At 52.8% G+C, this 15,340-nt stretch overlaps 1 protein-coding gene across 1 annotated transcript in view; it reads right to left on the reverse strand.

Moving 5' to 3' along the window:
* bmpr2b (bone morphogenetic protein receptor, type II b (serine/threonine kinase)) overlaps positions 1 to 15,340 on the reverse strand; it is a 184,133-nt gene that overhangs the window by 3,754 nt on the left and 165,039 nt on the right. Inside the window, 1 exon segment of the mRNA XM_052521830.1 lies at positions 12,138 to 14,362. Within this exon segment, the coding sequence (XP_052377790.1) occupies positions 12,138 to 14,362 (2,225 nt within the window).

Consider the following 15,340-nt stretch of genomic DNA (forward strand, 5'->3'; position numbering starts at 1 on the left):
AGGTCATAGCTAGCCAGGACAATGGATCAGATCCTCTGTATGGACCACCACCCAGGACAATGGATCAGATCCTCTGTTTGGACCACCACCCAGGACAATAGATCAGATCCTCTGTATGGACCACCACCCAGGACAATAGATCAGATCCTCTGTATGGACCACCACCCAGGACAATGGATCAGATCCTCTGTTCAGACCACCACCCAGGACAATAGATCAGATCCTCTGTATGGACCACCACCCAGGACAATGGATCAGATCCTCTGTTCAGACCACCACCCAGGACAATAGATCAGATCCTCTGTTTGGACCACCACCCAGGACAATGGATCAGATCCTCTGTATGGACCACCACCCAGGACAATGGATCAGATCCTCTGTTCAGACCACCACCCAGGACAATGGATCAGATCCTCTGTTTGGACCACCACCCAGGACAATAGATCAGATCCTCTGTATGGACCACCACCCAGGACAATGGATCAGATCCTCTGTATGGACCACCACCCAGGACAATAGATCAGATCCTCTGTATGGACCACCACCCAGGACAATGGATCAGATCCTCTGTTTGGACCACCACCCAGGACAATAGATCAGATCCTCTGTTCAGACCACCACCCAGGACAATAGATCAGATCCTCTGTTTGGACCACCACCCAGGACAATAGATCAGATCCTCTGTATGGACCACCACCCAGGACAATAGATCAGATCCTCTGTATGGACCACCACCCAGGACAATAGATCAGATCCTCTGTATGGACCACCACCCAGGACAATAGATCAGATCCTCTGTATGGACCACCACCCAGGACAATGGATCAGATCCTCTGTTCAGACCTCCACCCAGGACAATGGATCAGATCCTCTGTTTGGACCACCACCCAGGACAATGGATCAGATCCTCTGTTCAGACCACCACCCAGGACAATAGATCAGATCCTCTGTATGGACCACCACCCAGGACAATGGATCAGATCCTCTGTATGGACCACCACCCAGGACAATGGATCAGATCCTCTGTATGGACCACCACCCAGGACAATGGATCAGATCCTCTGTATGGACCACCACCCAGGACAATGGATCAGATCCTCTGTATGGACCACCACCCAGGACAATAGATCAGATCCTCTGTTCAGACCACCACTCAGGACAATAGATCAGATCCTCTGTTCAGACCACCACCCAGGACAATGGATCAGATCCTCTGTTCAGACCACCACCCAGGACAATAGATCAGATCCTCTGTTTGGACCACCACCCAGGACAATGGATCAGATCCTCTGTATGGACCACCACCCAGGACAATAGATCAGATCCTCTGTATGGACCACCACCCAGGACAATAGATCAGATCCTCTGTTTGGACCACCACCCAGGACAATGGATCAGATCCTCTGTATGGACCACCACCCAGGACAATAGATCAGATCCTCTGTATGGACCACCACCCAGGACAATGGATCAGATCCTCTGTTTGGACCACCACCCAGGACAATAGATCAGATCCTCTGTATGGACCACCACCCAGGACAACGGATCAGATCCTCTGTATGGACCACCACCCAGGACAATAGATCAGATCCTCTGTTTGGACCACCACCCAGGACAATAGATCAGATCCTCTGTATGGACCACCACCCAGGACAACGGATCAGATCCTCTGTATGGACCACCACCCAGGACAATAGATCAGATCCTCTGTTCAGACCACCACCCAGGACAATGGATCAGATCCTCTGTTTGGACCACCACCCAGGACAATGGATCAGATCCTCTGTTTGGACCACCACCCAGGACAATGGATCAGATCCTCTGTATGGACCACCACCCAGGACAATAGATCAGATCCTCTGTATGGACCACCACCCAGGACAATAGATCAGATCCTCTGTTCAGACCACCACCCAGGACAATGGATCAGATCCTCTGTATGGACCACCACCCAGGACAATGGATCAGATCCTCTGTTCAGACCACCACCCAGGACAATGGATCAGATCCTCTGTTCAGACCACCACCCAGGACAATGGATCAGATCCTCTGTTTGGACCACCACCCAGGACAATGGATCAGATCCTCTGTTCAGACCACCACCCAGGACAATGGATCAGATCCTCTGTATGGACCACCACCCAGGACAATGGATCAGAACCTCTGTATGGACCACCACCCAGGACAATAGATCAGATCCTCTGTTCAGACCACCACCCAGGACAATAGATCAGATCCTCTGTTCAGACCACCACCCAGGACAATAGATCAGAACCTCTGTATGGACCACCACCCAGGACAATAGATCAGATCCTCTGTTCAGACCACCACCCAGGACAATGGATCAGATCCTCTGTATGGACCACCACCCAGGACAATGGATCAGATCCTCTGTATGGACCACCACCCAGGACAATAGATCAGATCCTCTGTTTGGACCACCACCCAGGACAATAGATCAGATCCTCTGTATGGACCACCACCCAGGACAATGGATCAGATCCTCTGTTTGGACCACCACCCAGGACAATAGATCAGATCCTCTGTATGGACCACCACCCAGGACAATGGATCAGATCCTCTGTTCAGACCACCACCCAGGACAATAGATCAGATCCTCTGTTCGGACCTCCACCCAGGACAATAGATCAGATCCTCTGTAAGGACCTCCACCCAGGACAATGGATCAGATCCTCTGTATGGACCACCACCCAGGACAATAGATCAGATCCTCTGTATGGACCACCACCCAGGACAATAGATCAGATCCTCTGTATGGACCACCACCCAGGACAATAGATCAGATCCTCTGTATGGACCACCACCCAGGACAATAGATCAGATCCTCTGTATGGACCACCACCCAGGACAATGGATCAGATCCTCTGTAAGGACCACCACCCAGGACAATGGATCAGATCCTCTGTATGGACCACCACCCAGGACAATGGATCAGATCCTCTGTATGGACCACCACCCAGGACAATGGATCAGATCCTCTGTATGGACCACCACCCAGGACAATGGATCAGATCCTCTGTAAGGACCACCACCCAGGACAATGGATCAGATCCTCTGTATGGACCACCACCCAGGACAATGGATCAGATCCTCTGTTCAGACCACCACCCAGGACAATGGATCAGATCCTCTGTTCAGACCACCACCCAGGACAATAGATCAGATCCTCTGTTTGGACCATCACCCAGGACAATAGATCAGATCCTCTGTATGGACCACCACCCAGGACAATGGATCAGATCCTCTGTTCAGACCACCACCCAGGACAATAGATCAGATCCTCTGTATGGACCACCACCCAGGACAATAGATCAGATCCTCTGTATGGACCACCACCCAGGACAATAGATCAGATCCTCTGTATGGACCACCACCCAGGACAATAGATCAGATCCTCTGTATGGACCACCACCCAGGACAATGGATCAGATCCTCTGTTCAGACCACCATCCAGGACAATAGATCAGATCCTCTGTTTGGACCACCACCCAGGACAATGGATCAGATCCTCTGTTCAGACCACCACCCAGGACAATGGATCAGATCCTCTGTTTGGACCACCACCCAGGACAATGGATCAGATCCTCTGTATGGACCACCACCCAGGACAATGGATCAGATCCTCTGTTCAGACCACCACCCAGGACAATAGATCAGATCCTCTGTATGGACCACCACCCAGGACAATGGATCAGATCCTCTGTATGGACCACCACCCAGGACAATAGATCAGATCCTCTGTATGGACCACCACCCAGGACAATAGATCAGATCCTCTGTATGGACCACCACCCAGGACAATGGATCAGATCCTCTGTATGGACCTCCACCCAGGACAATGGATCAGATCCTCTGTTCAGACCACCACCCAGGACAATGGATCAGATCCTCTGTTCAGACCACCACCCAGGACAATGGATCAGATCCTCTGTTCAGACCACCACCCAGGACAATGGATCAGATCCTCTGTTCAGACCACCACCCAGGACAATGGATCAGATCCTCTGTATGGACCACCACCCAGGACAATAGATCAGATCCTCTGTTCAGACCACCACCCAGGACAATGGATCAGATCCTCTGTTTGGACCAGCACCCAGGACAATAGATCAGATCCTCTGTTCAGACCACCACCCAGGACAATAGATCAGATCCTCTGTATGGACCTCCACCCAGGACAATGGATCAGATCCTCTGTATGGACCTCCACCCAGGACAATGGATCAGATCCTCTGTTCAGACCACCATCCAGGACAATAGATCAGATCCTCTGTTTGGACCACCACCCAGGACAATAGATCAGATCCTCTGTTCGGACCACCACCCAGGACAATGGATCAGATCCTCTGTATGGACCACCACCCAGGACAATGGATCAGATCCTCTGTTTGGACCACCACCCAGGACAATGGATCAGATCCTCTGTTGGACCACCACCCAGGACAATGGATCAGATCCTCTGTATGGACCACCACCCAGGACAATAGATCAGATCCTCTGTATGGACCACCACCCAGGACAATGGATCAGATCCTCTGTATGGACCACCACCCAGGACAATGGATCAGATCCTCTGTATGGACCACCACCCAGGACAATGGATCAGATCCTCTGTTTGGACCACCACCCAGGACAATGGATCAGATCCTCTGTTCAGACCACCACCCAGGACAATGGATCAGATCCTCTGTTCAGACCACCACCCAGGACAATGGATCAGATCCTCTGTTCAGACCACCACCCAGGACAATAGATCAGATCCTCTGTTCAGACCACCACCCAGGACAATAGATCAGATCCTCTGTTCAGACCACCACCCAGGACAATGGATCAGATCCTCTGTTCAGACCACCACCCAGGACAATAGATCAGATCCTCTGTATGGACCACCACCCAGGACAATGGATCAGATCCTCTGTTTGGACCACCACCCAGGACAATGGATCAGATCCTCTGTATGGACCACCACCCAGGACAATGGATCAGATCCTCTGTATGGACCACCACCCAGGACAATGGATCAGATCCTCTGTTTGGACCACCACCCAGGACAATGGATCAGATCCTCTGTATGGACCACCACCCAGGACAATAGATCAGATCCTCTGTATGGACCACCACCCAGGACAATGGATCAGATCCTCTGTTTGGACCACCACCCAGGACAATGGATCAGATCCTCTGTATGGACCACCACCCAGGACAATGGATCAGATCCTCTGTATGGACCACCACCCAGGACAATAGATCAGATCCTCTGTATGGACCACCACCCAGGACAATAGATCAGATCCTCTGTTCAGACCACCACCCAGGACAATGGATCAGATCCTCTGTATGGACCACCACCCAGGACAATGGATCAGATCCTCTGTTCAGACCACCACCCAGGACAATAGATCAGATCCTCTGTATGGACCACCACCCAGGACAATAGATCAGATCCTCTGTTTGGACCACCACCCAGGACAATGGATCAGATCCTCTGTTTGGACCACCACCCAGGACAATGGATCAGATCCTCTGTTTGGACCACCACCCAGGACAATGGATCAGATCCTCTGTTTGGACCACCACCCAGGACAATGGATCAGATCCTCTGTTTGGACCACCACCCAGGACAATAGATCAGATCCTCTGTATGGACCACCACCCAGGACAATAGATCAGATCCTCTGTTCAGACCACCACCCAGGACAATGGATCAGATCCTCTGTATGGACCACCACCCAGGACAATAGATCAGATCCTCTGTTCAGACCACCACCCAGGACAATGGATCAGATCCTCTGTTTGGACCACCACCCAGGACAATAGATCAGATCCTCTGTTCAGACCACCACCCAGGACAATGGATCAGATCCTCTGTATGGACCACCACCCAGGACAATGGATCAGATCCTCTGTATGGACCACCACCCAGGACAATAGATCAGATCCTCTGTATGGACCACCACCCAGGACAATAGATCAGATCCTCTGTATGGACCACCACCCAGGACAATAGATCAGATCCTCTGTATGGACCACCACCCAGGACAATGGATCAGATCCTCTGTATGGACCACCACCCAGGACAATGGATCAGATCCTCTGTATGGACCACCACCCAGGACAATGGATCAGATCCTCTGTATGGACCACCACCCAGGACAATGGATCAGATCCTCTGTTCAGACCACCACCCAGGACAATGGATCAGATCCTCTGTATGGACCACCACCCAGGACAATGGATCAGATCCTCTGTATGGACCACCACCCAGGACAATGGATCAGATCCTCTGTATGGACCACCACCCAGGACAATGGATCAGATCCTCTGTATGGACCACCACCCAGGACAATAGATCAGATCCTCTGTATGGACCACCACCCAGGACAATGGATCAGATCCTCTGTATGGACCACCACCCAGGACAATGGATCAGATCCTCTGTATGGACCACCACCCAGGACAATGGATCAGATCCTCTGTTCAGACCACCACCCAGGACAATGGATCAGATCCTCTGTATGGACCACCACCCAGGACAATGGATCAGATCCTCTGTTTGGACCACCACCCAGGACAATGGATCAGATCCTCTGTATGGACCACCACCCAGGACAATGGATCAGATCCTCTGTTCAGACCACCACCCAGGACAATAGATCAGATCCTCTGTATGGACCACCACCCAGGACAATAGATCAGATCCTCTGTATGGACCACCACCCAGGACAATGGATCAGATCCTCTGTTCAGACCACCACCCAGGACAATAGATCAGATCCTCTGTTTGGACCACCACCCAGGACAATGGATCAGATCCTCTGTTCAGACCACCACCCAGGACAATGGATCAGATCCTCTGTTTGGACCACCACCCAGGACAATGGATCAGATCCTCTGTTCAGACCACCACCCAGGACAATGGATCAGATCCTCTGTTTGGACCACCACCCAGGACAATGGATCAGATCCTCTGTATGGACCACCACCCAGGACAATAGATCAGATCCTCTGTATGGACCACCACCCAGGACAATGGATCAGATCCTCTGTTCAGACCACCACCCAGGACAATAGATCAGATCCTCTGTATGGACCACCACCCAGGACAATGGATCAGATCCTCTGTTCAGACCACCACCCAGGACAATGGATCAGATCCTCTGTATGGACCACCACCCAGGACAATGGATCAGATCCTCTGTATGGACCACCACCCAGGACAATGGATCAGATCCTCTGTTCAGACCACCACCCAGGACAATGGATCAGATCCTCTGTATGGACCACCACCCAGGACAATGGATCAGATCCTCTGTATGGACCACCACCCAGGACAATAGATCAGATCCTCTGTTCAGACCACCACCCAGGACAATAGATCAGATCCTCTGTTCAGACCACCACCCAGGACAATGGATCAGATCCTCTGTTCAGACCACCACCCAGGACAATAGATCAGATCCTCTGTTTGGACCACCACCCAGGACAATGGATCAGATCCTCTGTATGGACCACCACCCAGGACAATGGATCAGATCCTCTGTTCAGACCACCACCCAGGACAATGGATCAGATCCTCTGTTCAGACCACCACCCAGGACAATGGATCAGATCCTCTGTTTGGACCACCACCCAGGACAATGGATCAGATCCTCTGTTCAGACCACCACCCAGGACAATGGATCAGATCCTCTGTATGGACCACCACCCAGGACAATGGATCAGATCCTCTGTATGGACCACCACCCAGGACAATAGATCAGATCCTCTGTTCAGACCACCACCCAGGACAATGGATCAGATCCTCTGTTTGGACCACCACCCAGGACAATGGATCAGATCCTCTGTTCAGACCACCACCCAGGACAATGGATCAGATCCTCTGTTTGGACCACCACCCAGGACAATGGATCAGATCCTCTGTTTGGACCACCACCCAGGACAATAGATCAGATCCTCTGTATGGACCACCACCCAGGACAATAGATCAGATCCTCTGTTCAGACCACCACCCAGGACAATGGATCAGATCCTCTGTTTGGACCACCACCCAGGACAATGGATCAGATCCTCTGTATGGACCACCACCCAGGACAATGGATCAGATCCTCTGTTCAGACCACCACCCAGGACAATAGATCAGATCCTCTGTATGGACCACCACCCAGGACAATGGATCAGATCCTCTGTTCAGACCACCACCCAGGACAATGGATCAGATCCTCTGTATGGACCACCACCCAGGACAATGGATCAGATCCTCTGTATGGACCAGCACCCAGGACAATAGATCAGATCCTCTGTTTGGACCACCACCCAGGACAATGGATCAGATCCTCTGTTTGGACCACCACCCAGGACAATAGATCAGATCCTCTGTATGGACCACCACCCAGGACAATAGATCAGATCCTCTGTTCAGACCACCACCCAGGACAATGGATCAGATCCTCTGTTTGGACCACCACCCAGGACAATGGATCAGATCCTCTGTATGGACCACCACCCAGGACAATGGATCAGATCCTCTGTTCAGACCACCACCCAGGACAATGGATCAGATCCTCTGTTTGGACCACCACCCAGGACAATGGATCAGATCCTCTGTTAGACCACCACCCAGGACAATGGATCAGATCCTCTGTTCAGACCACCACCCAGGACAATGGATCAGATCCTCTGTTTGGACCACCACCCAGGACAATGGATCAGATCCTCTGTATGGACCACCACCCAGGACAATAGATCAGATCCTCTGTTTGGACCACCACCCAGGACAATAGATCAGATCCTCTGTTTGGACCACCACCCAGGACAATGGATCAGATCCTCTGTATGGACCACCACCCAGGACAATAGATCAGATCCTCTGTTCAGACCACCACCCAGGACAATGGATCAGATCCTCTGTTGGACCACCACCCAGGACAATGGATCAGATCCTCTGTTTGGACCACCACCCAGGACAATGGATCAGATCCTCTGTTCAGACCACCACCCAGGACAATGGATCAGATCCTCTGTTTGGACCACCACCCAGGACAATGGATCAGATCCTCTGTTCAGACCACCACCCAGGACAATGGATCAGATCCTCTGTTTGGACCACCACCCAGGACAATAGATCAGATCCTCTGTATGGACCACCACCCAGGACAATAGATCAGATCCTCTGTTTGGACCACCACCCAGGACAATGGATCAGATCCTCTGTTCAGACCACCACCCAGGACAATAGATCAGATCCTCTGTATGGACCACCACCCAGGACAATGGATCAGATCCTCTGTATGGACCACCACCCAGGACAATGGATCAGATCCTCTGTATGGACCACCACCCAGGACAATGGATCAGATCCTCTGTATGGACCACCACCCAGGACAATGGATCAGATCCTCTGTTCAGACCACCACCCAGGACAATAGATCAGATCCTCTGTTTGGACCACCACCCAGGACAATGGATCAGATCCTCTGTTCAGACCACCACCCAGGACAATAGATCAGATCCTCTGTTTGGACCACCACCCAGGACAATGGATCAGATCCTCTGTTCAGACCACCACCCAGGACAATAGATCAGATCCTCTGTTTGGACCACCACCCAGGACAATGGATCAGATCCTCTGTTCAGACCACCACCCAGGACAATGGATCAGATCCTCTGTATGGACCACCACCCAGGACAACAGATCAGATCCTCTGTATGGACCACCACCCAGGACAATAGATCAGATCCTCTGTATGGACCACCACCCAGGACAATAGATCAGATCCTCTGTTCAGACCACCACCCAGGACAATGGATCAGATCCTCTGTATGGACCACCACCCAGGACAATAGATCAGATCCTCTGTATGGACCACCACCCAGGACAATGGATCAGATCCTCTGTTCAGACCACCACCCAGGACAATAGATCAGATCCTCTGTTTGGACCACCACCCAGGACAATAGATCAGATCCTCTGTTCAGACCACCACCCAGGACAATGGATCAGATCCTCTGTTTGGACCACCACCCAGGACAATGGATCAGATCCTCTGTATGGACCACCACCCAGGACAACAGATCAGATCCTCTGTATGGACCACCACCCAGGACAATGGATCAGATCCTCTGTATGGACCACCACCCAGGACAATAGATCAGATCCTCTGTTCAGACCACCACCCAGGACAATGGATCAGATCCTCTGTTTGGACCACCACCCAGGACAATAGATCAGATCCTCTGTTTGGACCACCACCCAGGACAATGGATCAGATCCTCTGTATGGACCACCACCCAGGACAACAGATCAGATCCTCTGTATGGACCACCACCCAGGACAATAGATCAGATCCTCTGTTCAGACCACCACCCAGGACAATGGATCAGATCCTCTGTTTGGACCACCACCCAGGACAATAGATCAGATCCTCTGTTCAGACCACCACCCAGGACAATGGATCAGATCCTCTGTTTGGACCACCACCCAGGACAATGGATCAGATCCTCTGTTTGGACCACCACCCAGGACAATGGATCAGATCCTCTGTATGGACCACCACCCAGGACAATGGATCAGATCCTCTGTTCAGACCACCACCCAGGACAATGGATCAGATCCTCTGTTTGGACCACCACCCAGGACAATGGATCAGATCCTCTGTTTGGACCACCACCCAGGACAATGGATCAGATCCTCTGTATGGACCACCACCCAGGACAATGGATCAGATCCTCTGTTCAGACCACCACCCAGGACAATGGATCAGATCCCAGTAGACGACCCAAAACAACAGCGCTGCAGAAGGGGAAGACGGAGCAGTCTTCTGGTCAGGCTCCGTAGACGGGCACATCGCTCACCGCTCCCGAGTATACTAATCGCCAATGTCTAGTGTCTTGACAACAAGGTAGACAGAAAACCGAGCAAGGGGTTGCCTTCCAGAGAGACATCAGAGATTGTGACATTCTCTGTTTCACGGAAACACTCTGGATACGTCATCAGAGTGAGTACAGCCAACCGTTTTCTACCTGCGTGTTCCAGATTCAATATCTAGCAACTTCACATAGTCATTGAAGAGGATAGAGACAACATTCTACAATCAATCAACACCTGATGAATCAACAGCCTGATCAATCAACAGCCTGATCAATCAACAGCCTGATCAATCAACAGCCTGATCAATCAACAGCCTGATGAATCAACAGCCTGATCAATCAACAGCCTGATCAATCAACAGCCTGATCAATCAACAGCCTGATCAATCAACAGCCTGATCAATCAACAACCTGATCAATCAACAGCCTAATCAATCAACAACCTAATCAACTCTATGTGAAGGAGATGTGTCACGTCCACGATCAGCTCCTTTGTCTTGCTCACGTTGAGGGAGTTGAGTTGGAAGGGTGGACTGAGGTTGAGAGAGACAGAGAGTGAAGGAGAGGTAGAGAGGAGGGAAAGTAGAGAGGGAAGGGTGGACTGAGGTTGAGAGAGACAGAGAGTGAAGGAGAGGTAGAGAGGAGGGGAAGTAGAGAGGGAAGGGTGGACTGAGGTTGAGAGAGACAGAGGGTGAAGGAGAGGTAGAGAGGAGGGGAAGTAGAGAGGGAAGGGTGGACTGAGGTTGAGAGAGACAGAGAGTGAAGGAGAGGTAGAGAGGAGGGGAAGTAGAGAGGGAAGGGTGGACTGAGGTTGAGAGAGACAGAGAGTGAAGGAGAGGTAGAGAGGAGGGGAAGTAGAGAGGGAAGGGTGGACTGAGGTTGAGAGAGACAGAGAGTGAAGGAGAGGTAGAGAGGAGGGGAAGTAGAGAGGGAAGGGTGGACTGAGGTTGAGAGAGACAGAGAGTGAAGGAGAGGTAGAGAGGAGGGGAAGTAGAGAGGGAAGGGTGGACTGAGGTTGAGAGAGACAGAGAGTGAAGGAGAGGTAGAGAGGAGGGGAAGTAGAGAGGGAAGGGTGGACTGAGGTTGAGAGAGACAGAGAGTGAAGGAGAGGTAGAGAGGAGGGGAAGTAGAGAGGGAAGGGTGGACTGAGGTTGAGAGAGACAGAGAGTGAATGAGAGGTAGAGAGGAGGGGAAGTAGAGAGGGAAGGGTGGACTGAGGTTGAGAGATGTGCAGCGTGTTATTTTCTCACCTGAAGAGCTGTTGTGTGAGGAGCCAGACAGGTCCAGGGAGCAGGGTCTTTCAGGTCGTCTGGGTTTGGGCTGTCTGAGGGCCGCTGGGGCTGAGGTTGAGAATGGGACTGGGGTTGGGGCTGAGAATGGGACTGGGACTGGGGTTGAGACTGGGACTGAGACTGGGGTTGGGGCTGAGAATGGGACTGGGGTTGAGACTGGGACTGAGACTGGGGCTGGGGTTGAGACTGGGACTGGGGTTGAGACTGGGACTGGGGTTGAGACTGGGACTGGGACTGAGACTGGGACTGGGGCTGGGACTGGGACTGGGACTGAGACTGGGGCTGGGGTTGAGACTGGGACTGGGGCTGGGACTGGGGCTGGGGCTGGGGTTGAGACTGGTACTGGGGCTGGGACTGGGACTGGGGTTGAGACTGGGGTTGAGACTGGGGCTGGGGTTGAGACTGGGACTGGGGCTGGGGTTGAGACTGGGACTGGGGTTGAGACTGGGGTTGAGACTGGTACTGGGTTTGAGACTGGGACTGGGTTTGAAACTGGGACTGGGGTTGAGACTGGGGCTGGGGATGGGACTGGGACTGGGGTTGAGACTGGGGCTGGGGTTGAGACTGGGGCTGGGACTGGGGCTGGGACTGGGGTTGAGACTGGGGTTGAGACTGGGGTTGAGACTGGGGTTGAGACTGGGGCTGGGACTGGGACTGGGGCTGGGACTGGGGTTGAGACTGGGGCTGAGACTGGGGTTGAGACTGGGGTTGAGACTGGGGCTGGGGCTGGGACTGGGGCTGGGACTGGGGTTGAGACTGGGGCTGGGACTGGGGTTGAGACTGGGGCTGGGGCTGGGGCTGGGACTGGGGTTGAGACTGGGGCTGGGACTGGGGTTGAGACTGGGGCTGGGGCTGGGGCTGGGACTGGGGTTGAGACTGGGACTGGGGCTGGTAGTTGGGCAGTGAGAGTGGCAGTAATAGGTACGGAGATGGGTTTGGGTACAGAGACAGGTCTAGGTATGGGGACAAAGGTGAGGGGTTCAGGCTGTCCCTCTACAGACATGTGATCAGGACATGTGATCACCAGACGGTTGTTGTTGTTGTTAGTGTTGGTGCGGCCCGCCAGGTGATTGGTTGGTCTCTGGTCACATGGGGCGGGCTGCTCTCTCCTTAGCAGTGGTTCATGTTCATCAGGACTGGAGTTGATGTTGAGTCTACTGTCCTCTCCGCTGAGCTGGGTCTGTAACAAGGGTGTCGCTCCGCCCAACTCCCCCTGAGGGCCCGCCGGATTGGTAGTGCCGTAAGGAGCCCCGCCTCCAGCTGAAGAGGCCACACCTCCGTTCAGGTAACCGTTGACGACCACGACGCTTACGCCGCTCCGCACCCCGTTTCCTACGGCCGTTGGCCCGTTGTTGGTAACGTTAACGAGGCGTGGCTCTGCCGCTGGGGCGACCGTGTTCATCTTGGCCACGCCCGTCTCTACCTGCTTCAGGTTGGACCGGTGTTTCCCAGACTTCAGCCTGGAGGAACCAGAGCCCTCCTTGGCCTTGGTGCTGAGTGGTAGGCTGGTGGGCCGCTTGGGGAGGTTCTGCTGTTTGGGCAGGGGAAACATAGTAGCTGGAGGGTCCCCCATCCCACTGGCCCCGGTCCCAGACCCTCCCTGGGCCCCAGGCCCGGCCCCAGTCACCTCCGCAGCCAGCTTGATGAGGGGATAGAGCAGGGAGGAAGACTTACAGCTGAGGGGGTCTGGAGCAGAGAACTGTTTCTGGCTGTGCTCCATAAGGTTCTCATCAGAAGACTCTTTCAGGTTCTTGTCAACCTCTTTAGGGTCCAGCTTGGTGGTCTCCAAGTCCTCCTGGGTCAGCTGCAGACACACCGGCACCACCAGCCCCAGCCCCGCGCCACCTAGTGGGCCGGATGAGTCCTCCCCTTGACCCGACTCAGAGATGGTGGTCATGACGGTGTTGGGTGTGGAGAGGCTGGTGCCGCTGCTCTCCGGGCTGGGCAGACGGGCCTGAGCCTGCTGACGCTCCGCGTTGATGGAGTTTCGGTTCTTCTCTGGGCCTGCGGGTACACTGCTGGTTCCACCCAGGACGCCGACGGAGGAGGTACCCGATACAGAGGTGTCCCCCCCAGGAAGGTTCTTCACCATGTGGCCCTCGTGGTCCTCGATGTAGGAGGAGGAGGAGGAGTAGTCTGGGTAGGGGCTGACTTTAGGACCCCTGCGGCTGTGGGACAGGTTCCTGTAGGGGAAGCAGATAGAAATAAAACTGATGTCATGTAAACCTGCGGCGTAACAGACCAAACCTTACATGACAGGGGCAAGCAGATCGTCTTTTCCAAAACATGACCTTCACCCATATTTAATAGGAAGGAAGATGTGACTCAACTTACTTGCCGAATAACTCAAGGTGTTGTGTTCTGATCTCTAACGAGATGTTTATTCAGATGTTTATAATTGTCACAGACACCAGAAAGGTGAAATGTGTTGTTTTAAAGGGTCAGACAGTGGTATGAAACCAAAGTAAAGTAAATTAGGGTTAAGTGCCTTGCTTAAGGGCACGTCGACAGATTGTTCAGCTTAGTCGGTAACCTTTCAGGTTACTGGCTCAACGCGCAAGGCTACCCTGCTGGTTACTGACAACTAGGCTACCCTGCTGGTTACTGACAACTAGGCTACCCTGTTGGTTACTGACAACTAGGCTACCCTGTTGGTTACTGACAACTAGGCTACCCTGTTGGTTACTGACAACTAGGCTACCCTGCTGGTTACTGACAACTAGGCTACCCTGTTGGTTACTGACAACTAGGCTACCCTGCTGGTTACTGACAACTAGGCTACCCTGCTGGTTACTGACAACTAGGCTACCCTGTTGGTTACTGACAACTAGGCTACCCTGTTGGTTACTGACAACTAGGCTACCCTGTTGGTTACTGACAACTAGGCTACCCTGTTGGTTACTGGTCCAACGCTCTAACAACTAGACTACCCTGTTGGTTACTGGTCCAACGCTCTAACAACTAGACTACCCTGCTGGTTACTGGTCCAACGCTCTAACAACTAGACTACCCTGCTGGTTACTGGTCCAACGCTCTAACAACTAGACTACCCTGCTGGTTACTGGTCCAACGCTCTAACAACTAGACTACCCTGCTGGTTACTGGTCCAACGCTCTAACAACTAGACTACCCTGCTGGTTACTAACAACTAGACTACCCTG

This window comes from Oncorhynchus keta, chromosome 7 (assembly GCF_023373465.1).
Source record: "Oncorhynchus keta strain PuntledgeMale-10-30-2019 chromosome 7, Oket_V2, whole genome shotgun sequence".
In the NCBI taxonomy this organism is placed as follows: domain Eukaryota; kingdom Metazoa; phylum Chordata; class Actinopteri; order Salmoniformes; family Salmonidae; genus Oncorhynchus; species Oncorhynchus keta.